Source organism: Rhinoraja longicauda, chromosome 10 (genome assembly GCF_053455715.1).
Source record: "Rhinoraja longicauda isolate Sanriku21f chromosome 10, sRhiLon1.1, whole genome shotgun sequence".
Taxonomy (NCBI): domain Eukaryota; kingdom Metazoa; phylum Chordata; class Chondrichthyes; order Rajiformes; family Arhynchobatidae; genus Rhinoraja; species Rhinoraja longicauda.
In genome coordinates this window covers 3,444,317-3,471,237 of record NC_135962.1, presented here as the reverse complement: position 1 = coordinate 3,471,237, position 26,921 = coordinate 3,444,317, and the positions used below count along the sequence as shown (strand labels likewise).

The 26,921-nt window shown below is 48.4% G+C and overlaps 1 protein-coding gene across 1 annotated transcript; it reads right to left on the bottom strand.

The window, feature by feature from the left end:
- Positions 1 to 1,014: 1,014 nt before the first annotated feature.
- sav1 (salvador family WW domain containing protein 1) lies at positions 1,015 to 26,643 on the bottom strand. Its single transcript, XM_078407044.1, has 5 exons — positions 26,506 to 26,643; positions 18,602 to 19,042; positions 10,491 to 10,761; positions 8,690 to 8,839; positions 1,015 to 2,313 (listed from the first exon to the last, which is right to left on the bottom strand). Exons 1-5 carry the CDS (start codon positions 26,597 to 26,599, stop codon positions 2,100 to 2,102), a joined length of 1,170 nt encoding a protein of 389 aa, XP_078263170.1. The 5' UTR covers positions 26,600 to 26,643; the 3' UTR covers positions 1,015 to 2,099.
- Between the last annotated feature and the right edge of the window lie 278 nt (positions 26,644 to 26,921).

Here is a 26,921-nt window from a genome sequence, read left to right as displayed (position 1 = left end):
TAAGGCAGAGATAGACAGATTCTTGATTAGAACTGGTATCAGGGGTTGTGGGGAGAAGGCAGGTGGCAGAGATCAGCCATGAATGGCAGAGTAGACTCGATGGGCCGAATGGCCAGATTCTACTCCTTTAACTTCACTCAACACCTGCACGGTCCGCGTTGGCCAAACTGGTCTCCCGGTGGCTGAGCACTTCAACTCCCTCTCCCATTCCCAGTCTGACCTTTCTGTCATGGGCCTCCTCCAGTGCCATAGTGAGGCCCACCGGAAATTGGAGGAACAGCACCTCATATTTCGCCTGGGCAGCTTGCAGCCCAGTGGTATGAACATTGACTTCTCCAACTTTAGATAGTTCCTCTGTCCCTCTCTTCCCCTCCCCCCTTCCCAGATCTCCCTCTATCTTCCTGTCTCCACCTATATCCTTCCTTTGTCCCACCCCCCTGATATCAGTCTGAAGAAGGGTCTCGACCCGAAACGTCACCCATTCCTTCTCTCCTGAGATGCTGCCTGACCTGCTGAGTTACTCCAGCATTTTGTGAAATAAATACCTTTGATTTGTACCAGCATCTGCAGTTATTGTCTTATTCTACTCCTTTAACTTGTGAACCCGTGACTCTGCCTGCCCTCCAGCAACAGACTACATTGACCAGAGGAGTGCATTCTGTAGCTCAGTAACTCGAGAACCCCATCGTGTGCACATGTTCTGCAGCAGCCAAAGTCTACTTGCACCAGCTGGAGAAGCTGGCGAGTCCCCGCTGTCGGCTGTAACCAAACCAAGTGCTGGAGGAACTCAGCGGCTCCGGCAGCATCTGTGGAGGGAATGGACAGGCCACGCTCCATCCGGGCAGGGATCCTTCTTCAGACCAGATTGCAGATTGGATTATGAATAATCACACATAGTTCGGTACTTAGATGGAAATTAGGAGCAGTCTTCACCAAAGAAAACACTGGGACGTGGAATTACAGTAAAACTGCAAGAATAACACGATTTTTAATAAAAAGAATTTACAACTCCATTCGCCACAAAGTATTACAGTAACAGAAATATATATTTTTCCCTTGGTTTTGCATAAGACAAGAAGCAAGTCTAATAATCAAAAAATGATGGAAATTCTCAATTATGAGGAATGAACCGATGAATAATATTGAATCATTTATAAAAAGTTTATTGGAATTTATGTAAGTTTATACATATTATTGCACTAAAATAATTAATAAATAGCAATCTTTATACTGCTGAAATGCTGAACCATATATACAGTGTGAACTTTCAATGTTCTATGAAAAGCCTGGCTTCTATGAAAATACATGCTTGCTAATCGGTCTGTCATTGTACAAAACATTACAACTTGTACAAAAATGCTTCCGTTCATGAGTAAAAAGAGTTCAAATAAGCTTTATCATAATCCCTGATTTATTTGCAAGAGAATGCTGAAGTAATGCGTGTCTTGTCAGTTCAATAAACTGCTTGCTAAACAAGCCAAATGAAAGTGTAAGAAAATAACTGCAGATGCTGGTACAAATCGAAGGTATTTATTCACAAAATGCTGGAGTAACTCAGCAGGTCAGGCAGCATCTCGGGAGAGAAGGAATGGGTGACGTTTTGGGTCGAGACCCTTCTTCAGACCAAATGAAAGTGTCACATAACACCCAGGCAACAAAGTGTTCTCACTGAATGCAATACGTGGAGCTAAAGTAAGAAAATAAAAAAAGCCCATGGGAGCACAGTGTAATGGCAAACCGGTTGTACTTTAGTTTTAAAAGTGTCGCAATGTTGCTTCCAATGTTCACCACAAACCCTCAAGTGTTTGGCTTCATCTGTAAACATGTTACTGTTGTCGTTTGGAGTTAGTGTTGGATGCATTAGCTTATTTCACAAAACCTTCCACGATCCACGTTTAAAGCAATGCGGGCGGTCCCAGCGGAACAAACTCCACGAGTGTACATCGATCACCTGGAGAGAGAAAGTCCAACATATACAGAAACAAATTCTCCACACTTGGTCAGAGTGCTGAACCGTTAGAGGCCATCACCTCCAAGCCAATGGCATCTTCACTGCAAACACAGCAAGAGTGAAAGTCTGACAAGTGACAGTCACAGGGTCAGGCGTTTGGGGGGAAGTTCTTGCTGTGGTGCTGTGCGTACCACTGCTGCCTCTGCTTACGGTTCTCAAGCTCAGTCAGGAGAGCTTGTCTGTACGCCTCGTAGGACTTCACGATCCTCTCCAGTTCCTTCATGAACAGCAGTTTGAGCAGCCCTTGGTAAGTGTCCAGGTCAGCCAGCTGGAAGAGCTCCCACTTCAGAATGTGATCGTATCTGCAGCAGTGGCAAACGGCAACAGTTAGAGTTGATAAAATCACACTTCTGCCTCCACAAGTTCCAAAATGAACACACATGATTCCAGCCAGGACATACACCTTCTATATTTAAACACCTTGCATTTCAGATGCATGAGGTTACTGGGTGGGGTATAACTGAACAGGTAAGAGGAGGATTGAAGAAGAGTCTCGACCTGAAACATCTCTGGAGAAAAGGAATGGGCGACGTTTCATGCTGTGACCCTTCTTCAGACTGATTCAGGGGAAAGGGAAACAAGAGATATTGACGGTGATAGGGAGATAGAATATGATAGAGAGAGATATATATGAATGAAAGATATGCAAAAAAGCAAACCAATGAGACGACTTTGAAGCTAGGACAATGAGACTCAACAATGGCCCGTTTCCTTTATCATCGTCACGTTTTTGCATATCTTTCATTCATTTGTTCTATATCTCTCTATATCGCCGTCTATATCTCTCCTTTCCCTCTCCCCTGACTCTTGTCTGAAGAAGGGTCTCGACCCGAAACGTCACCCATTCCTTCTCTCCAGAGATGCTGCCTGTCCCGCTGAGTTACTCCAGCATTTTGTGTCTGTCTTTGTATGCCCAGCATGTCTGGTACAGTGAACAGGGTGAGAGGGCATCACACCTCAGGGTCACGGGTAGGCATGACAGATGGAATAGAGGACACACAAGGAGCTGCAGATGCTGGAATCTTCAGCAAAACCCAAAGTGCTGGAGGAACTCAGCGGGTCAGGCAGCATCTGTGGAGGGAATGGACAGACGACGTTTTGGGTCGGGACCCTTCTTCCAGCATCTTTGGTTCCTTTTATCTCCACTTTACTGCTTCACTGCAAAATCTCCTCAAAGTATGTCTACTTTGCAGAAGTTCTCCACTCACCGATGTGAGTTCTCTCTCATTGCCCCCCCCCCCCCCCCCCCCCCCCTTGTGATTCCTGCTGCTCTCCTTCTCTTTGGCCATGTTCTGATGCAGACTTGCTTCCAAAGATGGTTTTTAGATGAACAGAAGGCAGACACAAAATGCTGGAGTAACTCAGCGGGTCAGGCAGCATCTCAGGAGAGAAGGGATGGGTGACGTTCTCTCCTGAGATGCTGCCTGTCCCGCTGAGTTACTCCAACATTTTGTGTCTACCTTCGATTTAAACCGGCATCTGCAGTTTTTCTCCTACACATATAGATGAACAGGCCCTGCCGAATGACTTCCAGAACATTGTGCATTTGAAACAAGGAGGTGGAGAGGCCAAGCGGGCTGGATAAAATACATTTCATTCAGGCCATTCACTTTGTTATTATTAAGATATTGCACAAGGGCTTCCGTGAAATCAGGATTTCTCTCCATTTAATATCCAACTCAACGACAGAGTTAGACAATAGACAATAGGTGCAGGAGGAGGCCATTCGGCCCTTCGAGCCAGCACCGCCATTCAATGTGATCATGGCTGATCATTCGTGATTATGGCTGATCATTCTCAATCAGTACCCTGTTCATGCCTTCTCCCCATACCCCCTGACTCCGCTATCCTTAAGAGCTCTATCTAGCTCTCTCTTGAATGCATTCAGAGAATTGGCCTCCACTGCCTTCTGAGGCAGAGAATTCCACAGATTCACAACTCTCCGACTGAAAAAGTTTTTCCTCATCTCAGTTCTAAATGGCCTACCCCTTTTTCTTAAACTGTGGCCCCTTGTTCTGGACTCCCCCAACATTGGGAACATGTTTCCTGGCCAGGGTCGAATGGAAAGGGATCCTAGCAGGAATGACGGTGGAACAGCAATGGCAGGAATTTCTGGGCATAATCCGGAAGATGCAGGATAATTTCATTCCAAAGAGGAAGAAAGATTCTAAGGGGAGCAAGAGGCAATCGTGGCTGACAAGGGAAGCTAGGGATGGAATAAAACTATGTATAACATAGCAAAGAGTAGCAGGAAGCCAGAGGATTGAGAAACTTTCAAAGGACAACAGAAGGTAACAAAAAGGGCAATACGGGGTGAAAAGATGAAGTATGGGTGTAAGCTGGCCAAGAATATAAAGAAGGACAGTAAAAGCTTCTTTAGGTATGTTAAGAGAAAAAGATTAGTAAAGATAAATGTGGGCCCCTTGAAGGCAGAAACAGGTGAAATTATTATGGGGAGCAGGGAAATGGCAGAAGAGTTGAACAGATACTTTGGTTCTGTCTTCACTAAGGAAGACACAAACAATCTCCCAGATGTACTAGAGGACAGGGGATCTGAAAGAAATGTGCATTAGGTGAGAAATAGTATTGGGTAGACTGATGGGACTGAAGGCTGATAAATCCCCAGGGCTTGATGGTCTGCATCCCAGGGTACTCAAGGAGGTGGTTCTAGAAATCGTGGACGTATTGGTGATCATTTTCCAATGTTCTACAGATTCAGGATCAGTTCCTGCGGATTGGAGGGTAGCTAATGTTAGCCCACTTTTCAAGAAAGGAGGGAGAGAGAAAACAGGGAATTATAGACCAGTTAGTCTGACATCGGTGGTGGGGAAGATTCTGGAGTCAATTATTAAAGAAGTAATAACGGTACATTTGGATAGCAGTAAAAGGATTGGTCCAAGTCAGCATGGCTTTATGAAGGGGAAATCCTGCTTGATTAATCTTCTGGAATTTTGTGGATGTGGTGTATCTGGACTTTCAGAAAGCCTTTGATAAGGTCCCACACAGGAGATTGGTAGGCAAAATTAGAGCACATGGTATTGGGGGTAGGGTGTTGACATGGATAGAGAATTGGTTGGCAGACAGGAAGCAAAGAGTAGGAATAAACAGGTCCTTTTCAGAATGGCAGGCAGTGGCGAGTGGAGTGCTGCAAGGCTCGGTGCTGGGGCTGCAACTATTTACAATATATATTAATGATTTGGATGATGGAATTAGAAAATAACACTAGCAAGTTTGCGGATGACACAAAGCTGGGTGGCAGTGTGAACTGCGAAGAGGATGTTAGGAGGTTGCAGAGTGACGTGGACAGGTGGAGTGAGTGGGCAGATGCATTATAATGTGGATAAATGTGAGGTTATCCACTTTGGCGACAAAAACGAGGAGGCAGATTACTATCTCAATGGTGTCAGATTAGGTAAAGGGGAAGTGCAACGACACCAGGGTGTCCTTGTACACCAGTCACTGAAAGTAAGCGTGCAGGTACAGCAGGCAGTGAAGAAAGCTAATGGCTTGTTGGCCTTCATAATGAGAGGATTTGAGTATGGGAGTAAAGTCCTTCTGCAGTTGTATAGGGAGGGCCCTGGTGAGACCACATCTGGAGTATTGTGTGCATTTTTGTTCTCCTAATTTGAGGATGTCCTTGCTATTGAGGCATTGCAGCGTAGGTTCATGAGGTTAATCCCCGGGATGGCGGGACTGTCACATGAGGAAAGATTGGAAAGACTGGGCTTGTCTGCACTGGAGTTTACAAGGATGAGAGGGGATCTTAGAGAGACGTTTAAAATTATGAAAGGACTGGACAAGCTGGATGCAGGAAAAATGTTCCCAATGTTGGGGGAGTCCAGAACCAGGGGCCACAGTCTAAGAATAAAGGGGAGGCCATTTAAAACTGAGGTGAGAAAAAAAAAACTTTTTTCACCCAGAGTTGTGAATTTGTGGAATTCTCTGCCACAGAGGGCAGTGGAGGCCATATCAATGGATGGATTTAAGAGAGAGTTAGATAGAGCTCTAGGGGCTAGCGGAATCAACGGATATGGGGAGAAGGTAGGCACGGGTTACTGATTGTGGATGATCAGCCATGATCACAAAGAATGGTGGTGCTGGCTCAAAGGGCCAAATGGCCTCCTCCTGCACCTACTTTCTACATTTCTAAGTCTACTCCGCCATTCAATCACGGCTGATCTATTTTTCCCTCTCAACCAGTCTCCTGCCTTCTTCCCATATCCCTGACACATCTCATGGATATTAAACGTTGGTGGGAAATGGGACAAACACGGGAATGTGGCACCAGCTAAGATGGGGCATCTTGGTGGGGATGGACAAGGTGGGCCGAAAGGCCTGTTTCTGTGCTGCATGTCTATGGCCTACATTCATGGGGAAACATGCAAACTCCACACAGAGAGCAGGAGTGACCCTGGGCCACTGTTGCTGAGGGAGCATTGCCGCCCGGGTTTTGGCCTCACACAAGTACTATAGATCTGCACCTAGTCCGCCCTGCACTTGTCCTCTGTGCCCTGGTTAATGAAGGCACCTACCACCCCCAACCCTATCTACCTGTGCCGATCTGTGGATGTACAGAAAGACCTTTCATTCCCCAGTGGCTCCCAGGACCCACGGAGGCGTAAAGGGACTTGGAAGTGCTGGTGCAGGATTCCCAAAAAGATCATCTGCAAGTCGAATCGGTAGCAAGGAAGGCAAACGTAATGCTAGCATTTATTTCAAGAGGACTAGAACACAAAAACAGGGATGTAATGCTGTGGCTTTTGGAGTACTGTGAGCTATTTTGGGCTCCAGAGGAGGTTTACAAGAATGATCCCAGGAATGAGTGGGTTAACATATGATGAGCATTTGTCGGCACTGGGCCTGTACTCGATGGAGTTTAGAAGGATAAGGGGGGAACTCATTGAAACTTACTGAATAGTGAAAGGCCTGGATAAAATGGATGTCAATAGTCAATAGTCGTTTATTTGTTACATACACATAAATGTGTAGTGAAATGAAACATTACCCGCAGTTGAACAATAAGACCAATAAGATTAATCAATAAAAATGCAATAACACATACAATCACAACTAACACCAAACAAAAAGAAACATCCATCACAGTGAGTCTCCTCCAGTCCCTCCTCACTGTGATGGAAGGCCAGAATGTCTTTTTCTCTTCCCTGCCGTCTTCTCCCGCGGTCAGGCTGTTGGAGTTGCCACGTCGGGGCGGTCGGGGCTCCCGATATTGAAGCCCCCGCTGGGCGGTGAAAAATCCCGCTGCCTATTCCAGGCCGCGCCGGATGGTGAAAGGTCCGTGGCGGGCCGACCCAAGCCCCGCGATTCGGGGCGGGCGAACACGCTGCCTCTGCCACTGCCGGAGCTCCCGATGTCGGCCCCCATCCAGGGGCCTGCGGGCTTCCGACGTCCAGGCGGCCCGCGCCGGAGCCTCCGGAGACGAATCGCAGCCGTTCCCGCAGCATCCGCAGGCAGCCAGCGCCGCAGGTGGTGAGTCCGGGCCGCGGGCTCTGCGAACCAGAGCCCCAGGTGGTCCCAGGTGCATGGCCGCTGGTAGGCCGCAGCGGGAACGGAGACACGACACAGAACAAAGGTCGCGTCTCCGTTCGGGAGAGAGAATGTTACAGTTCCCGTTCCCTCCCACCCCCCCCCCAAAACATAACATACAACACTACATCATATTAAAACTACAATTCAGACAAAAACAACAAAAAACACAAAAGACAGACGGACTGCAGGCAAGCCGCAGCTGCGACGGCAGCGCTGGCTCCTGAGTGGTGAGATAATGTGAAGAGGATGTTTCAATGAGTCTCATTGGGTGAGTCTAGAACCAGCGGCCATCGTCTCAGAATTAATGGACGTTCCTTTAGGAAGGAAATGAGATGGAAATTTCTTTAGTCTGAGGGTGGTGAACCTGCGGAATTCGTTGCCACAGGCGGCTGTGGAGGCCAACTCAATGGATATTTGTAAGGCATAGATACATAGATTTTTGATTGGTATGCTGTCAGGGGAGACGGGGGTTGAGAGGGAAGGATAGATCAGCCATGATTGAATGAGCTTAATGGGCATAATGGCCTAATTCTGCTCCTAGCACTTACCATTCGTGCCTAGTGTTGGCAGTGAAAGTTGAAACATTCATCACTCCAGTCTGGGGGTGTGAGGGTGGCACGGTGGCACAGCGGTAGAGTTGCTGCCTTACAGCGAATGCAGCGCCGGAGATTCAGGTTCGATCCTGACTACGGGCACCGTCTGTACGGAGTTTGTACGTTCTCCCCGTGACCTGCGTGGGTTTTCTCTGAGATCTTCGGTTTCCCCCCACACTCCAAAGACGTACAGGCTTGTAGGTTAATTGTCTGGGCAAATGTAAAAATTGTCCCTAGTGGGTGTAGGATAGTGTTAGTGTGCGGGGATCGCTGGGCGGCGCGGACCCGGTGGGCCGAAGGGCCTGTTTCTGCGCTGTATCTCTAAAAAAAATCTAAAAACCATCTGTTCACCATGATAAATATATATTGGACAGGGACTGATTCAAGGATTTCATCCAATCTTTTCAAGTATAAAAAACTAAAGCTTCTGCGTGGTTAAAACGGAAAACAATCACAAACCAGTGCTGGAAATGTGGCTTTGAGATTAAATGCCCTGTAAAAGGTAGAGCAGAGAAGGCCGTTCGTCGTGAATACTCACTTGACCGGAGCCCTGGCGTAGACCGTCAGCCAGTCTGGGATCTCTGCCGTGTGGTAGGGGTTGGCGGGCACCAGCTGGTTGCGCTCGGTCTGTCGTGGCTGGTAGGTGATGGGCGGGAGGAGGGCTGGAGGCTGGTCATACCGGGGAACGCTGCAAGAGAGGGTTCAGCACCATCAATGTGTGGACAGGACAGAGGCAGCGGGTAGAGGAAGAGGTGGTGGCATCTGCGTCCTCATGGTGGCCAACTCCTCACGGTGCTCAGATGCAGCGGTCCCTGTTCATCTCCTGCTCTCCGCACCCGTCAGCACCAGAGGATCAAACACCCTTGGCCACAACTATTCACCCGTCAAACATGCCTATCACTCCATCCCTCATCCTCACTGCGTAGAATCATAGAGTGATACAGTGTGGAAACAGGCCCTTCATAGAGTCACAGAGTGATACAGTGTGGAAACAAGCCCTTCATAGAGTCACAGTGATACAGTGTGGAAACAGGCCCTTCGGCCCAACTTGCCCACACCGGCCAACAATGTCCCAGCTACACTAGTCCCACCTGCCTGCGCTTGGTCCACATCCCGCCAAACCTGTCCTATCCATGTACCTGTCCAACTGTTTCTTAAACGATGGGATAGTCCCAGCCTCAACTACTTCCTCTGGCAGCCTGTTCCATACACCCAACACCCTCTGTGTGGAAAAGTTACTCCTCGGATCCCTATTAAATCTTTTCCCCTTCACCTTGAACCTATGTCCTCTGGTCCTCGATTCCCCTACTCTGGGTAAAAGACTGTGCATCTACCCGATCTATTCTTCTCATGATTTTGTACACCTCTATAAGATCTCCCGTCATCCTCCTGCGCTCCATGGAATAGAGACCCAGTCTACTCAACCTCTCCCTACAGCTCACATCCTCTAGTCCTGGCAACATCCTCGTAAATCTTTTCTGAACCCTTTCAAGCTTGACAATATTTTTCCTATAACATGGTGCCCAGAGCTGAACACAATGTTCTAACTGCCTGGCTATACTCCTTCCTCCTATGTATAGGCAGCGACTCTAGAGCACAGGTCCAGTGGTGAGGACTGCACTGAGCTGGTCAGGGGAGGCAGAGGAACGATTCTGGGATTGTTTGGAGTTAGTAGATAGGGTGATGTTCAAAGAATTTGCAACCCACCTGAACCAATGGTTGTTCCTGACTTCATAAGGAAAGGTGTGGAGGAGTGTGATCCCACCAAAATCAAACCCAGCACATTGATGCAACCGTAGAGAAAGCCATCTACGCCTCTACTGCCTTAGAAGATTACAGATTCAGTACGTCGACTAATACTCTCTTGAACTCCCACAGGTGCACAGTAGAGGGCATATTGACTGGTTGCACCAAACCCCTGGGGGCAAAGATGATTGGAAAGTGAACACTGTCCGGTCGGTCCATCTGACCTCCCCACCACTGAAGGCATCTACAAGAGTCGCTGCCTCACGAAGGCAGCCAGCATCAGAGACCCACACCACCCTGGCCACACTCTCACTTCACTTCTGTTATCGGGAAGAAGGCACAGGAGCCTAGAAAGTGTAATGTCCAGGTTCAAGAGCAGCTTCTTCCCAACAACCACCAGGTTATTAAATAGTGCACCCTCCAAATAGGCTCCGAAATACGTAACCTGGGGACATTGCGATATATATTTAAACGTTTTTATTGTTTATTATGGGTTTTTGCGGAGTGCTATGCTTGTTATGGGTTTTGCAGAGTGGTGCTGCTGCAAGTAAGGATGTCATTGTTGTTGTGTTTGGGGACACTCGTGACTGTACCTGGGAGCACAGGGGTGCCTGTACTGGGCTCGTTTGTTGATGTGATCCACGTAATAGACACCAAACTCTGGCGATTCCACGCGCTCCCAGCCAGGCGGCAACCCCTCCCGTTCCAGCGGGTGGCTCCAGTGCGTGGTGTTGGTGTTGTGGTCGATGTAGTATTTCCTGCCGCGGATGGTCCAGTCGGCCGACCAGCCGAGGGGCAGTGGCAGCTCGTCTGTGACGTGGTTCGTCAGGTTCCCCACCGACGCCGACGGAACTCGCCCTATACCTGAAACGCACAAAACATTGCTCTCCTAATTTGAGGAAGGACATCCTTGCTATTGAGGCAGTGCAGCGCAGATTCACCAGGTTAATCCCCGGGATGGCGGGACTGCCATACGAGGAAAGATTGGAAAGACTGGGCTTGTATTCACTGGAATTTAGAAGGATGAGAGGGGATCTTATAGAAACGTACAAAACTATAAAAGGATTGGACAAACTAGATGTAGGAAAAATGTTCCCGAAGTTGGGAGAGTCCAGAACCAGGGGCCACAGTCAAAGAATAAAGGGGAGGCCATTTAAAACTGAGGTGAGAAGGAACTTTTTCACCCAGAGAGTAGTGAATTTGTGGCATTCTCTGCCACAGAAGGCAGTGGAGGCCGATTCACTGGATGAATTTAAGAGAGTTAGATAGAGCTCTAGGGGCTAGTGGAATCAAGGGATGTGGGGAGAAGGCAGGCACAGGTTACTGATTGTGGATGATCAGCCATGATCACAATGAATGGCGGTGCTGGCTCGAAGGGCCGAATGGCCTCCTCCTTTCTATGTTTCTATGTTAATATTCATGTCATCGCCCTGATGCAGAAATGGATCTTTCTGAAATATAATCCTCCTGGAGGTTTATCCTGCCGAAAATCCCGCCTTAGAACTACGGGAAATGAAATCTGAAGAAGGGTCACGCCCCAAATCGTCACCTATTCCTTTTCTTCAGAGATGCTGTCTGACCCACTGAGTTACTCCAGCTTTTTGTGTCTATTTTTGTAATTAAATCAAACACTCTTTATGTTAAGTGCAAAGTCCACGAACCTCTCCCTCTCCCAAGCCTCCTCGTCCTTCCTGCAAGGATCTGACATCAAATCCAGGTTGGATTTGTCCTGCTTTCAGTAGACACAACACAGGTGAATGGTTTTCTCCATCGTCATATAACACTACTTGGTCAGCCCCACTGAAGAAGGTTCTGCTAGTTTTGATCGATACAGCATGGAAACAGGCCCTTCGGCCCACCGAGTCCATTCCAATCATCGGTCACCTTTTCACACCAGTTCCATGTTATCCCACTTTCACCGTCACTCCCTACACTAGCGGGCAATTTACAGAGGCAAATTAACATACACATAAACCCGCACGTCTTTGGGATGTGGGAAGAAAACGGAGCACCCGGAAGAAACAGGAAGAACATACAAACTTCACACAACAGCAGCCAAGGTCAGGATGGAACCCAGGTCTCTGGTGCTGTGAGGCAGTGGCTCCACCAACTGTGCCGCCTAAATTCCCCATGTGAAACAGAGAGCAAAGCAAGAAGTTGGAGGACCTCAGCGGGTCCTGCACCAACGGTGGAGGGAATGGAGAGGTGACATACTGGATCTGGTGTGCAAGGTGTGTAGGTTATTAACCTCTAGATATTGCCCCTAGGGTGGAGGGGACGCGTGTGAAAGCAGGATAACATGGAACTAGGATGAATGGGTTGCCATGGACTCGGTGGGCCGAAGGGCCTGTTTCCATGCTGTATCTGTCACTCCAGATAATTTCCAGTGACTCCCAGCAGTTCCTGATATTAGTAGGAAAAAAAACTACAGATGCTGGTTAAAATCGAAGGTAGACACAAAATGCTGGAGTAACTCAGTGGGTCAGGCAGCATCTCGGGAGAGAAGGAACGGGTGACGTTTCGGGTCAAGTCTGAAGGGTCTCGACCCGAAACGTCACCCATTCCTTCTCTCCCGAGATGCTGCCTGACCTGCTGAGTGACCCCAGCATTTTGTGTCTATCTTCCAGCTCCTGATATTATGCGGACTGAATCAAATCGCCAGTCAAATGGGGTGCTGTGAAGACGCTGGGTATAACTGGAACTTTGCAAAGTTAGGACACCGCTGGGTAAATGGACTCTACTTTCCCCACACAGTTACTCCAGAGTTTAGCAGAATAAGGGATGGCCTCATTGAAAGTCAAGGCTCAGAGGTTTTAATTAAACAAGTGCTGAACAGGTCAGACAACATTTGTGCAAAGGGGAATGTTTACTGTTTCCGGTTGAACGGCTTGTCAAAGTTGCTCTGCGGAACTGCTTCCACCAGCACGGAAGTGGAGAACTAGGGAGCAGAGTCACAGGATAGAGGGAGAGAGACTGACTGCTTCAAGACTGGAATAGTTAAACAATGCATTGAAAACAAATGCAATCCTCTGCTGTCCGGAGCAGTGGGGCTGAGGTATTAAGTAAGAGCTTATTCAAATTGGAGGAACAGCACCTCATATTTCACAGGCAGCTTACAGCCCAGCGGTATGAATATAGATTACTCTAACTTCAAGTAACCCTTGCATCCCTCTCTCTCCATCCCTCCCCCATCCAAATGGTACCAGCTTCAAAGTCGTCTTGTTCAGTCTCATCTTCTGCAACCCGTTCTCACCTCGCCCACAGCTAACGATGACCTGTTTCTTTAGTCATTGTTACTTTTTTTGCATATCTTTTATTCATTTGTTCTATATCTCTCTCTACATCACCTCTCGTTCCCCTGACTCTCAGTCTGAAGAAGAGTCTCGCCCTGAAACACCACCTATGCCTTCTGTCCAGAGATGCTGTCTGACCCGCTGAGTTACCCCAGCTTTTTGTGTCTTATCTTCTTGTGTTCAAAGCTGGGATTGATTCATGGCGTCAGAGAGAGAGAGAGAGAGAGAGAGAGAGGTCAGATGGACACAAAATGCTGGAGTATCTCAGTGGGTCAGCTAGCATCTCTGGAGAAAAAGAACAGGTAACGCTTCGGGTTGGAACCCTTCTTCAGACCTGCTGAGTTACTCTAGCATTTTTTGTTTACCGTCGGTATAAAGCAGCAGCTGAAGTTCCTTCGTGCACTGTGAGAGCTCCGAGACTGGCCCTCGGGGCATTACCAGTGTCCACCCATGAGTTGGCCCAGACCACTTCTAAACAAGCCTCAGATACTGAAGGAGGGTCTCGTCCCGAAACGTCACCCATTCCTTCTCGCCCGAGATGCTGCCCGACCTGCTGAGTTACTCCAGCACTTTGTGAATAAATACCTTCGATTTGTACCAGCATCTGCAGTTATTTTCTTATATATAAGCCTCTGATACTTCCCTGTGGGTGATTAGAAACACAGAAAATAGGTGCAGGAGGAGGCCATTTGGCCCTTCGAGCCAGCACCACCATTCATTGTGATCATGGCTGATCATCCACAATCAGTAACCCGTGCCTGCCTTCTCCCCATATCCCTTGATTCCACTAGCCCCTAGAGCTCAGTTCAGAGTTATTTTTCAAAGGCTCACCTTTACCGTCAGCTTGCTGAGAACTGATTTCCCAACAACTGGGGAATGAACCAGATACGATTCCTTCACAATAGCTGAAGCACCCATTCCAATGCCTCACTTCAATGTTCCTCCCACATGTAGTCTGCCAGCCACAGGTAAGTTGGTGACCAGGCAGCTTTTTGAAGTACCGCAGTTCATCTGGTGGGAACACCTCCAAAGCATGGCATGGGAAGGCATTCCACAGCTCAGAGCTACATCAGCAGGGTGGTGCATCTTTAAGTCAGAATGGTATGTGACTTTAAGGGAAGCTTGCAAATTGTGGCAGCCACACACCTGATTAGTACGGGTGTCAGGGGTTATGGGGACAAGGCAGGAGAATGGGGGTGAGAGGGAGAGATAGATCAGCCATGGTTGAATGGTGGAGTACACTTGATGGGCCGAATGGCCTAATTCTGCTCCTATCACCTGCAGCCTCATTGTTACGGTAAACATGAGGTTTGAGATGGGGTGCTCGGTGATCTGAGTAAGTTCTTGCGGAGTACTCTGCATTTTGCAGCTGTAGTTCACTTGTCACTGAATCGGTACACATTGACAGTGGCAGACAGTCCACCAATCCTGCAGAATACTGTGGCCCAGAGCAAGAGGAGTGTCTCAAATCACCTACACTCATCCAAATCAACCAAGTGCAGGTGGGCAGGAAGGACTGTAGAATCACGAGGCGTACTTGCCATAAAACATCCAGCCCCTGACTCACCTTCAATAAAGTCCCACACAGGAGATTAGTGGGCAAAATTAGAGCACATGGTATTGGGGGTAGGGTATTGACATGGATAGAGAATTGGTTGGCAGACAGGAAGCAAAGAGTAGGAATAAACAGGTCCTTTTCAGAATGACAGGCAGTGGCGAGTGGAGTGCCGCAAGGCTCGGTGCTGGGGCCGCAACTATTTACAAATATATATTAATGATTTAGATGATGGGATTAAAAGTAACACTAGCAAATTTGCAGATGACACAAAGCTGGGTGGCAATGTGAAGAGGATGCTATGAGGATGCAGGGTGGCATGGACAGGTTGGGTGAGTGGGCAGAAACAGTATAATGTAGATAAATGTGAAGTTATCCACTTTGGTGGCAAGAACAAGGAGGCAGATTATTATCCAACGGTGTCAGATTAGGAAAAAGGGAAGTGCAACAAGATCTGGGTGTCCTTGGACGCCAGTCACTGAAAGTAAACATGCAGGTACAGCAGGCAGTGAAGAAAGCTAATGGCATGTTGGCCTTGATAACGTGAGGATTTGAGCATAGGAGTAAAGAGGTCCTTCGGCAGTTGTACAGGGCACAGGTGAGACCACATCTGGAGTATTGTGTGCAGTTTTGGTCTCCTAATTTGAGGAAGGACAAGCTTGCTATTGAGGCAGTGCAGCGTAAGTTCACGAGGTTAATCCCCGGAATAGCGGGACTGTCATATGAGGAAAGATTGGAAAGACTGGGCTTGTATTCACTGGAGAAGGATGAGAGGGGATCTCATAGAAACATATAAAATTATAAGGGGACTGGACAAGCTCGATGCAGGAAAAATGATCCCAATGTTGGGGGAGTCCAGAACCAGGAGCCACAGTCTATGAATAAAGGGGAGGCCATTTAAAACTGAGATGAGAAATAACTTTTTCACCCAGAGAGTTGTGAATTTGTGGAATTCTCTGCCACAGTAGGCAGTGGAGGCCAATTCACTGGATGAATTTAAAAGAGAGTTAGATAGAGCTCTAGGGGCTAGCGGAATTAAGGGATATGGGGAGAAGGTAAGCACGGGTACTGATTGTGGATGATCAGCCATGATCACAATGAATGGCGGTGCCGGCTCGATGGGCCAAATGGCCTCCTCCTGCACCTATTTTCTATGTTTCTAAAGACTATGTGCGTTACTGTCAAACTACAGATTAGATCAAAATGTAGAAACATGGAACTGCATGGATGCTGGTTTAAACCAAAGAGAGACACATAGTGCTGGAGTGACTCAGCAGGTCATGCAGCGTCTCTCGAGATAAAAGATCAGTGACGTTTTGGGTCGGATCCTATCTTCAGACTCTGAAACGGGACACCGAAGAATGGTCTCGACCCGAATCGCCACCCATTCCTTCTATCCAGAGATGTTGCCTGCCATGCTGTGTTACTCCAGCATTTTGTGTCTATTCCCGACCGGAAATGTCGCATCCATTTTGTCCAGAGATACTGCGTGACCCACAGGTCAGGTCAAGGCTGACTGGCCAGAGGATGGGGCTGATAGTAGTGCCACTGAACATGGACATCAGACTCTCCTACTTGGCTTTAAGGTGGGTGGCGGTCATTTTAGAAGAGGGTCCCGTTCTGTCTGTACTGTTTGATGTGATTGCTACTGGCCTCGTTAAGATATGGAGAGTAACGTAACGTAACGTAAGATATGGAGACACACCATACATCACTAACTCTGATAGTTGGCAAAGAGATAGGAGAAACTGTACCACTAACTGCAACTACAGCCGTGCCGAACTATTGTCCACCTCGATGGTGACCCTTGGACCGTCCTTGTTCGGTCTTTGCTGGCTTTACCTTGCACTAAACGTTATTCCCTTATCATGTATCTGTACACTGTGAATGGCTCGATTGGAATCATGTATAGTCTTTCCGCTGACTGGATAGCATGCAACAAAAGCTTTTCACTGTACCTCGGTACACGTGACAATAAATGGGTGGCAAGGCAGCGCAGCGGTAGATTGCTGCCTTACAGCGAATGCAGCGCTGGAGACCCGTGTTCCATCCTGACTACGGGCGCTGTCTGTGCGGAGTTTGTACGTTCTCCCTGTGACCTGCGTGGGTTTTCTCCGAGATCTTCGGTTTCCTCCCACACTCCAAAGACGTACAGGTTTGTTGGTTAATTGGCTTGGTAAATGTCAAACGTCATTAGAAACGGGGATGGTGCCGGAAGATTGGCGCATTGCGCATGTTGTGCCTTTGTTTAAAAAAGGTTCTAAAAGTAAACCTAGCAATTATAGACCTATTAGTTTGACGTCTGTGGTGGGAAAATTAATGGAAAAGATACTTAGGGACAATATATATAATTATTTGGATAATCAAGCACTGATTAGAAACAGTCAACATGGATTTGTGCCTGGAAGGTCATGTTTGACTAATCTTCTTGAATTTTTTGAAGAGGTTACCAGGGAAATTGATAAGGACAAGGCTGTGGATGTTGTCTATATGGACTTCAGTAAGGCATTTGACAAGGTTCCACATGGAAGGTTGATTAAGAAGGTTAAATCGTTGGGTATTAATAGTGAGGTTGCAAGATGGATTCAACAATGGCTGAATGGGAGATACCAGAGAGTAACGGTTGACAATTGTATGTCAGGTTGGAGGCCAGTGTCTAGTGGAGTACCCCAAGGATCTGTGTTGGGTCCACTGTTATTTGTCATTTACATTAATGATCTGGATGATGGTGTGGCAAATTGGATTAGTAAATATGCAGATGATACTAAGATAGGTGGTGTAGTTGATAGTGAGGTAGATTTTCAAAGTCTACAGAGAGACTTGGGCCTTTTGGAAGGGTGGGCTGAAAGATGGCAGATGGAGTTTAATGCTAAATAAGTGTGAGGTGCTGCATTTTGGTAGGACAAATCAAAATAGGACGTACAGGGTAAATGGTAGGGAATTGAGGAATGCAGTGGAACAGAGGGATCTGGGAATAACTGTGCATTGTTCCCTGAAGGTGGAATCTCATGTGGATAGGGTGGTGAAGAAGGCGTTTGGTATGCTTGCCTTTATAAATCAGAGCATCGAGTATAGAAGTTGGGATGTAATATTAAAATTGTACAGGGCATTGGTGAGGCCGAATCTGGAGTATGATGTGCAGTTCTGGTCGCCAAATTATAGGAAGGATGTCGACAAAATGGAGAGGGTACAGAGGATATTTACTAGAATGTTGCCTGGGTTTCAGCACTTAGGCTACAGAGAGAGGTTGAACAGGTTGGGTCTTTATTCTTTGGAGCGTAGAAGGTTGAGGGGGGACTTGATAGAGGTTTTTAAAATTTTGAGAGGGAGGGACAGAGTTGACGTGGGTAGGCTTTTCCCTTTGAGAGTGGGGAAGATTCCAACAAGGGGACATAGCTTCAGAATTGAGGGACAAAGGTTTAGGGGTAACATGAGGGGGAACTTCTTTACTCAGAGGGTGGTGGCTGTATGGAATGGGCTTCCGGTGGAAGTGGTGGAGGCTGGCTCGATTTTATTATTTAAGAGTAAATTGGATAGGTATATGGATTGGAGGGGATTAGAGGGTTATGGTCTGAGTGCAGGTAGATGAGATTAGGTCAGGGAGAATGGTCGGCGTGGACTGGTAGGGCCGGACAGGCCTGTTTCCATGCTGTAGTTGTTATATGGTTATATGGTTATATGTAAAAATTGTCCCTAGTGGGTGTAGGATAGTGTTAATGTGTGGGGATCACTGGTCGGCACGGACCCGGTGGGCCGAAGGGCCTGTTTCCACGCTGTATCTCTAAACTAAAGGCAAAGAAGTCTTCATCTACGTAAAGAATCTATCTGCACTCAGAAAGCTCAGGAGAAGTCTTACCTGCTGGAAATCTCCCTTGCCCCTGTGGTATCCGTGCAAAAGGATCAGGTGTGTGGTCGTAGTATCTATAGTCATCGCGGAAACGCTCATCCAAATGCCGCCGCCTCTGACCATCTTTGTAATAGGGGTCAGGGTAGTAGTAATGAGCCGGCTGGCTGGCATCGCCGTTTTCAGAGGTGGCTTCAGCTAAGAAAGTCTGTGATGAGACGCCATACTCTCGAGGCACCTCGGATATGTTGCGTGGGACGTAGGAAGGTCCCGGAGGTCTGCTACTCTCACGCCGAACGATCTCGCGCGCCGGCCTCGGGACGGGACCTCGCAGGAAGCTTTGGTTTCGGGAAACCACATCAGCCGAGGCATAGGCCGATGTTCCCGACTCAACTATAACATCAGTCCGCCTTGGAATAGTTGGCCCGTGACGAATAAACGAAGGTATTAGATCTGTAATTACAGAGAGCAGCGTTACAATTATAACTTTAAAAAGCAAGAATACTCAAGGTTTTGTGCAACATTCAACGCGATTCAGCTGTTTACAGGCAGTTCAAAAATGACTTGGGGATAAGTTGAACTAGATCCAGTCATGGCAAGACTCAAATAATCAGAATGCTGGATAGTTCACTAGAGTCTAGTTTCCATGCTCCCCTTAATGCCACCCTATGGCACAGGTTCCCTTTAAACTTGCCATGTTTACTGGGAAAAACTCCCCAAGAGTTAATGGGAAGTTCATCAGGTTACTAATAGGAACAACGTCTGATGTTGACCAATGGGCCAAGTGTGCTGAGTTATGTTCACTCCATTGCTTCAAAACTAAGTGTCAACGTGTTCTACAGAGGTCGGACAAGATAAAGAATCCGATTTTTCAATTTCTCCTTCAGTAACTTTTCTAAAACAAAATTAAAATCACCCTAATGGCATACATATTTACTTTAGAGGGAAATCATTCCCATCAAAGAATGATATTCACTATTACACAAACATAATTGCATCAAACATAGAATACAACACAGAAACAGGCCCCTGGGCCCACAATGTACGTGCCCACACGATGCTCAGTTAAACTAATCTCCTCTGCCCACCTGTCATCCACATCCCTTGTTGTCTGCATTTCCATGTGCATACCGAACAGCCTCTTCAATGCCACTAACCTATCTGCCTCCACCACCAACTCTAGCATGAGTTTTCAGGCACCCAACAACATTTTGCCACCCATCTCCCTTAAACTGTGCCCCTCTCACCTGAAAGCTATGCCCTCTCGTCTTTGACATTTCCATCCTAGAAAAAAAGATTCTGACTGTCTGTCCTATCTGTGCCTCTCGTTATTTTATATATTTTAGTTTTAATTTAATTTAGAGATAGGGTGCAGAAACAGGCCTGTCGGCCCACCGAGTCCACACCGACCAGCGATCCCCGTACATGAACACTATCCGACACACACTAGGGGCAATTTTACATTTAACCTACAAACTAATTTAGGTTTGTGAGTGTAGGATGGAGAATGCAAACTCGGATGATGATGTAGAATGCAAACTGCGAGACGTTTCGAGTCGAGACCCTTTTTCAGACTGAGAGTCAGGGGAGAGGGAAACTAGAAATAGACAATAGGTGCAGGAGTTGGTCATTCGGCCCTTCGAGCCAGCACCACCATTCAATGTGATCATGGCTGATCATTGTTAATCAGTACCCCGTTCCTGCCTTCTCCCCATACCCCCTGACTCCGCTACCCTTAAGAGCTCTATCTAGCTCTCTCTTGAATGCATTCAGAGAACTGGCCTCCACTGCCTTCTGAGGCAGAGAATTCCATATGGAATGGTAAGAGATGTGGAAGGGTAAGGTGTGAAAATGACAGATCAAAGCAGACGCTGATCAAGGAAATGTACAATGGCTCATTGTTGGCTGAGAGGAATGTTACCATGGGCAGAGCTACAGGGAGAGATTGGGCAAGCTAGAACTTTATTCTTTGGAATGCAGGAGGCTGAGAGGTGCATAAAATCATGAGGAGAATAGAGAAGATGAATGCAGAGTGTTTTGCCCAGAGTAGGGGATAAAAAACAAGAGGACATGCTTAAGGTGAAAGGGGCAAGATTTAATAGGAACCTAAAAGGCAACCTTTTCACACAGAGGGTGGAGGGCGTATGGAATGAGCTGCCAGAGGAGATAGCTGAGGCAGGTACTATTTACAAAGACATATAGATAGGTACATGGATAGGAAAGGTTTAGAGGGATACGGGCCAAACGCGGGCAAATGGCCCTCGGGGCATCTAAGTAGGCATGGACAAGTTGGGCAGAAGGGCCTGTTTCTCTGCTGCATGACTCTATGACTAACATAGATAAACATTTCTTCAATATGCCCTGGGGATATAGGGCATGTTTGGTTGATAATTCCTTTTGGAAAGGTGAGACACCAGATAAGAATGGCGAGAATGTCAGTAATGATATTCTTTAGCCACATTTGTTTACCAAACCTAATTTAGATTTGTGAGTGTGGAAAGTAGAATGCAAATTGGAGTTGGGGTGGATTTGAAGATCACTACATCCAATCACCTTGATACAACTTATTACACTAGAAGTAATATGGATCAAGAAAGGCTGGAGAGTGTCTTTGGTCGTGGCATTGTTGCTCAAACAAGAGGGAAAGCTACTTAACAAATTGATCAGGGAACAAGGATCTGTACGGTGGCGCAGCGATAGAGTTGCTGCCTTACAGCGCCAGTGATCCGGCTTCGATCCTGACTACGGGTGCTGTCTGTACAGAGTTTGTACGTTCTCCCGTGGGTTTTTTCCAAGAACTTTGGCTTCCTCCCACTCCAAAGACATATAGGTTTGTAGGTCTGAAGAAGGGTCCCGACCCGAAACGTCACCCATTCCTCTCCTGAGATGCTGCCTGACCTGCTGAGTTACTCCAGCATTTTGTGAATAAATAGGTTTGTAGGTTAATTGCTTGGTATATATGTAAAAAATTGTCCCTAGTGTCGGATAATGTGCGGGGATCGCTGGTCGGTGTGGACTCGATGGGCCGAAGGGGCGGTTTCCTCGCTGTAACTCTAAAACTAAAAGAAATCAAATAGGGACTCACAACTGGTTTATGTGACTGCAGACATAAGGGGGTGTGGAAACTGGAACCGTGAGCAATGACTGCAGTCTTCCACACAGCATCATGCTTGCACAAGCTGTGCCTTCCTGGGCATTGAAGAGCCTCTGCTCTGCCACAGGGTTGGCAGTAGGGAGGCCCGGAAAGGAACTGAGGAACGATACGCTGATCCTTGAAATGTGCAGTTTACACAGAATTATTGTCTCCGCGAGATTAGCAGCAAACTTTTGGAACCCATAATTTAGACGGGTCAAATTCAGTTACTTTGGAATCTAATTTGAGACAACAAAACATTGAGAAGTGCTCAAACCTTGCAACTCATTCCTCTTGCACAGCTGTGATCTAAAAGCTTGAGCAGACATGAATGAGTAGCAGTGTTGCAAAGGCAATAACTATATTTCATTTCAAATTGAAAAGGGGAAAATTGAGCAGCATTGATAATAAACAGGACAGTGACTGCAAACAAACCTTTCTTCCAGCACCCTGTAATTTGCCAGTTTCACATTAAAACATATGTCGCTAATTAGTTTAGTTTTAGTTTAGAGATACAGTGCGGAAACAGGCTCTTCGGCCCACCGAGTCCACCAACCTACAATCCCCGCACATTAACTTTATCCTACACACGCACACTCGGGACAATTTACAATTTTACCAAGCCAATTAACCTACAAACCTGTACGTCTTTGGAGTGTGGGAGGAAACCATATATCTCGGAAAAAAACCCAGGCAGGTCACAGGGAGAACGGAGATAGACTCAAAAAGCCGGAGTAACTCAGCGGGACAGGCGACATCTCTGGAGAGAAGGAATGGGTGACGTTTCAGATCGAGACCCTTCTTCAGGCAAACTCCGTACAGATAAGCTCCCGTAATCAGGATCAAACCCGGGTCCATGGTGCTGTTAGGCAGTAAATCTACCGTTATGCCACCATGCTGCCCTAGATGCCCCTGAATTCATGACCTGAACTACTCTCTACTTCATTGGTGACCCTCGGACAATCGTTGATTGAACGTTGCTGACCTTATCTTGCACTAAACTTTTTTCCCTTATCGTGTCTCTGTACACTGTCGACTGTAATCATGTATTGTCTTTCTGCTGACTGGTTAGCATGCGACAAAAGCTTTTCACTGTACCATGACAATAAACTAAACTCAAACATATGGACAACAATAGAGCAAGTACCAAACAGATAAATGCCACAAGAACTCCCTGCACTAAAGTTACATTCTAAACACAACATTTAAGAGGCACCTAAATTAGTATTTGGGAACTTATTCAATAAATCGCCAAATTGTAGAAACAGCAAAAAAGGAGCAGGAAGAGGCAACGTGGCCCATTGAACTGACTCCTCCATTCAATATCGTCATGGATGATTTAGATTAGCTCAGACATACCCTGTGGAAACAGGCCCTTGGGCAGCCGGGTCCACGCCAACCAGCAATCATCCGTTCACACTCGTACTATCACACACACTTGGGGCAATCTACAAACCCACATATCTTTGGAGTGTGGGGGGGAAACCCGAGCGCCCAGAGAAAACCCACGCAGTCACTGGGAGAAGGTACAAACTCCGTACAGACAGCACCTTGAACCTGGGTCTCTGGCGCCGAAAGGCAGTAGCTGTACCGCTGTGCCACTCTGCTGCCCAGGTTACACTGATCACCCAGGGTTTGCCCCCTGCTCCTGATTTCTCACAGACCCCACTATGTCAATTGGTAGGGAGTGCAGGAATCACAAACTGACTCAATAATGGTGCAGTGTTTACTTTTACCACCTCACAAACAGTTGTGATAAAGCACACAACCTTTTTCTGGAAATAGTGCGCATTCACTCAGCCTTACTCCTTAATAGGTGCAGAATTAGGCCATTCGGCCCATCAAGTCTACTCCGCCATTCAATCATGGCTGATCTATCTCTCTCTCTCTTTACTCCATTCTCCTGCCTGCTCCCCATAACCCCTGACACCTATACTAATCAAGAGTCTATCTATCTCTGCTTTAAAAATATCCATTGACTTGGCCTCCACAGCCTTCTGTGGCAATGAATTCCACAGGGCAGTTCTGACCACATACTACTCTGTGACTCAGTTGACCAGCCACAATAAGAAGCACCAAGTGTCATATAAAGTTCGGCAAAGTTGCATCAACATTCCTCACTTAAAATATAAACTTTACCAAACATTCAAGTAAGATTTGAAGTGTAAAATTAAGAATACTGTTCTAGTGCAAGGCCAAGTGAAATGGGCTAACAGGTGTCCACAGGGTTACATAGAACAGTACAGCACAGGAACAGGCCCTTTGGCCGGGGCAGCTGGAATAATGGAGTACCTCTGGCTCTGGAGTACTGTGGTAAATACAAAAGCTTGTCAAGACAGAGAGTGCTGGAGGCACTCAGCGGCTCAGGCAGCATCTGTGGAAGGAATGGACAGGTGACGCTTCGGGTCGGGACCTTTTCTCTAACCAGCATCTGCTGTTCCTCATGTTGGAGAAGGCTCACAATCGGCCTGCCCAGCTGAGTTACTCCAGCACTTTTGTGTTTTCCTTGATTCCAGCACCTACAGATTCTTGTGTCCCTAGCTTTACAGCGTCCAGTCCCTGCGTCCACTACTGGATATCAAACAGATATCCGTGAACAGAACTGGCTTCTGCAATTGTGGAGACCTCGAGAAAAGGCCGAGGCAGATCATAAACGAGGCACTTCTGGCCTTGTAAAACTGCAAATGCTTCACCACATCTCTGGCATAATCATCCCCCTCCACACTCAAATCTGAGGAGCAATTACCCTCCAATGCAAATAACCTGGCATATTGCTGCTGGTATCAATAACCATTCAAATGTAACCCTGTTTGGCAAGGTTTTGTTTTCAACAAAGCAGATGCACGAGAATGTTCTCTCTGAAAAACGTGCGGGATTAAGCATCTGCATCACATCTGCTGCCCGACCCAGTCCTGGTCTCCCTGCATCAAACAGCGTACTGAAGGACGTCGGTCCGCACTCATACTAGGGGTCGGTCGGCAGTGAGTGCCCCACTGTAAACACTCCGGCCCCCTGCCTGCTCTGGTCTTTCCCGACACCCTCTTCCCACCCACTCCAGCATGGCCGAGCCCCTTCTCCCACCCGGCTGACCCCTACCCCACATATGCTCTCCAAGCCCTGACCCTCTCCCTATATACCCCTCACCCCTCCCCAACACCCCTCTCTTCCGCCCCATTCCCCCTCTCTTCCTCCCCATCCCCTGGGCTGGCTGAACACTGCACCCCCTCTCACTGCATTCTGCCTTCCCCCCCTTACCCACATCCCTCCCCCCTACCCACACACTCCCCCTACCCACTCCCTCCCCCCTTACCCTTCACACCCTCCCCCTTACTCCCACTACCCACACCCCCCTTACCCTCTCCCCCTTACCCTTCACACCCTCCCCCTTACCCTTCACACCCTCCCCCTTACTCCCCCTACCCACACCCCCCTTACTCTCTCCCACTACCCACACACTCCCCCTTACCCTTTACACCCTCCCCCCTTACACCCCTACCCACACCCTCCCCCCATACTCCCCCTACCCACCCCCTTACCCTCACACCCTACCCCCCTTACCCTCACACCCTACCCACACCCTCTCCCCCCTTACCCTCACACCCTACCCACACCCTCTCCCCCCCTTACCCTCACACCCTACCCCCCTTACCCTCACACCCTACCCACACCCTCTCCCCCCTTACCCTCTCCCCCCCTTACCCTCTCCCCCCCTTACCCTCACACCCCTTACCCTCACACCCTACCCACACCCTCTCCCCCTTACCCTCACACCCTACCCACACCCTCTCCCCCCCTTACCCTCACACCCTACCCCCCTTACCCTCACACCCTACCCCCCTTACCCTCACACCCTACACACACCCACTCCCCCCCTTACCCTCACACCCTACCCACACCCTCTCCCCCCTTACCCTCACACCCTACCCCCTTACCCTCACACCCTACACACCCTCTCCCTCCCTTACCCTCACACCCTACCCACACCCTCTCCCCCCCTTACCCTCACACCCTACCCACACCCCCTCCCCCCCTTACCCTTACACCCTACCCCCTTACCCTCACACCCTACACACACCCTCTCCCCCCCTTACCCTCACACCCTACACACCCTCTCCCTCCCTTACCCTCACACCCTACACACCCTCTCCCTCCCTTACCCTCACACCCTACCCACACCCTCTCCCCCCCTTACCCTCACACCCTACCCACACCCCCTCCCCCCCTTACCCTTACACCCTACCCCCTTACCCTCACACCCTACCCACACCCTCTCCCCCCCTTACCCTCACACCCTACCCCCCTTACCCTCACACCCTACCCCCTTACCCTCACACCCTACACACCCTCTCCCTCCCTTACCCTCACACCCTACCCACACCCTCTCCCCCCTTACCCTCACACCCTACCCACACCCTCTCCCCCCCTTACCCTCACACCCTACCCTCCTTACCCTCACACACCCACTCCCCCCCTTACCCTCACACCCTACCCACACCCTCTCCCCCCCCTTACCCTCACACCCTACCCACACCCTCTCCCCCCCCTTACCCTCACACCCTACACACACCCTCTCCCCCCTTACCCTCACACCCCCCCCCCTTACCCTCACACCTTACCCACACCCTACCCACACCCTACCCACACCCTCTCCCCCCCCTTACCCTCACACCTTACCCACACCCTACCCACACCCTACCCACACCCTCTCCCCCCTTACCCTCACACCCTACCCACACCCTCTCCCCCCCTTACCCTCACACCCCCCCCCCCCCCCGGCACTCACCGCCCAGCAGCGGCGACGTCTCCTTCTTCACGTACCTCCCCTGCACCTCCAGCGGCTTCGACGCCTCGGCTTTGCTCTTCTTCCGCGACAGCATCTCAGCGGCGCCGCATCCCGTCCCCGCAGCCCCGCAGCCCCGCTCCCCTCAACCCGCACCAAAGCCCAGCACCAGGCCCCGCTCGTGCCCGCGGCCTGCTGGGAGCCGCAGCACGCGCATGCGCAGCAAAGATACTAGAGGAGTAAGATGGACCACTCGGCTCTAAAAACCGCAGTCGATCATGGGTAAATGTCAGCGCCATTTTAGGAAGCAGATTCTGTGTGCTAGACTGGGCAGTGTTCACAACTCTGCAATTTCTTCGTGTATAAAATGTTTGCAAACAATTATTTTTGTTCAACTTCTTGGATAAGTTGACATTTGT

Coding starts and splice junctions, on each gene's coding strand:
- sav1 (XM_078407044.1), bottom strand. CDS start 26,599: ATGCTGTCGCGGAAGAAGAGCAAAGCCGAGGCGTCGAAGCCGCTGGAG. Junction 19,043..26,505: donor GACGTCGCCGCTGCTGGGCG/GTGAGTGCCGGG, acceptor CTGTAATTACAG/ATCTAATACCTTCGTTTATT. Junction 10,762..18,601: donor GCAAGGGAGATTTCCAGCAG/GTAAGACTTCTC, acceptor TGTGCGTTTCAG/GTATAGGGCGAGTTCCGTCG.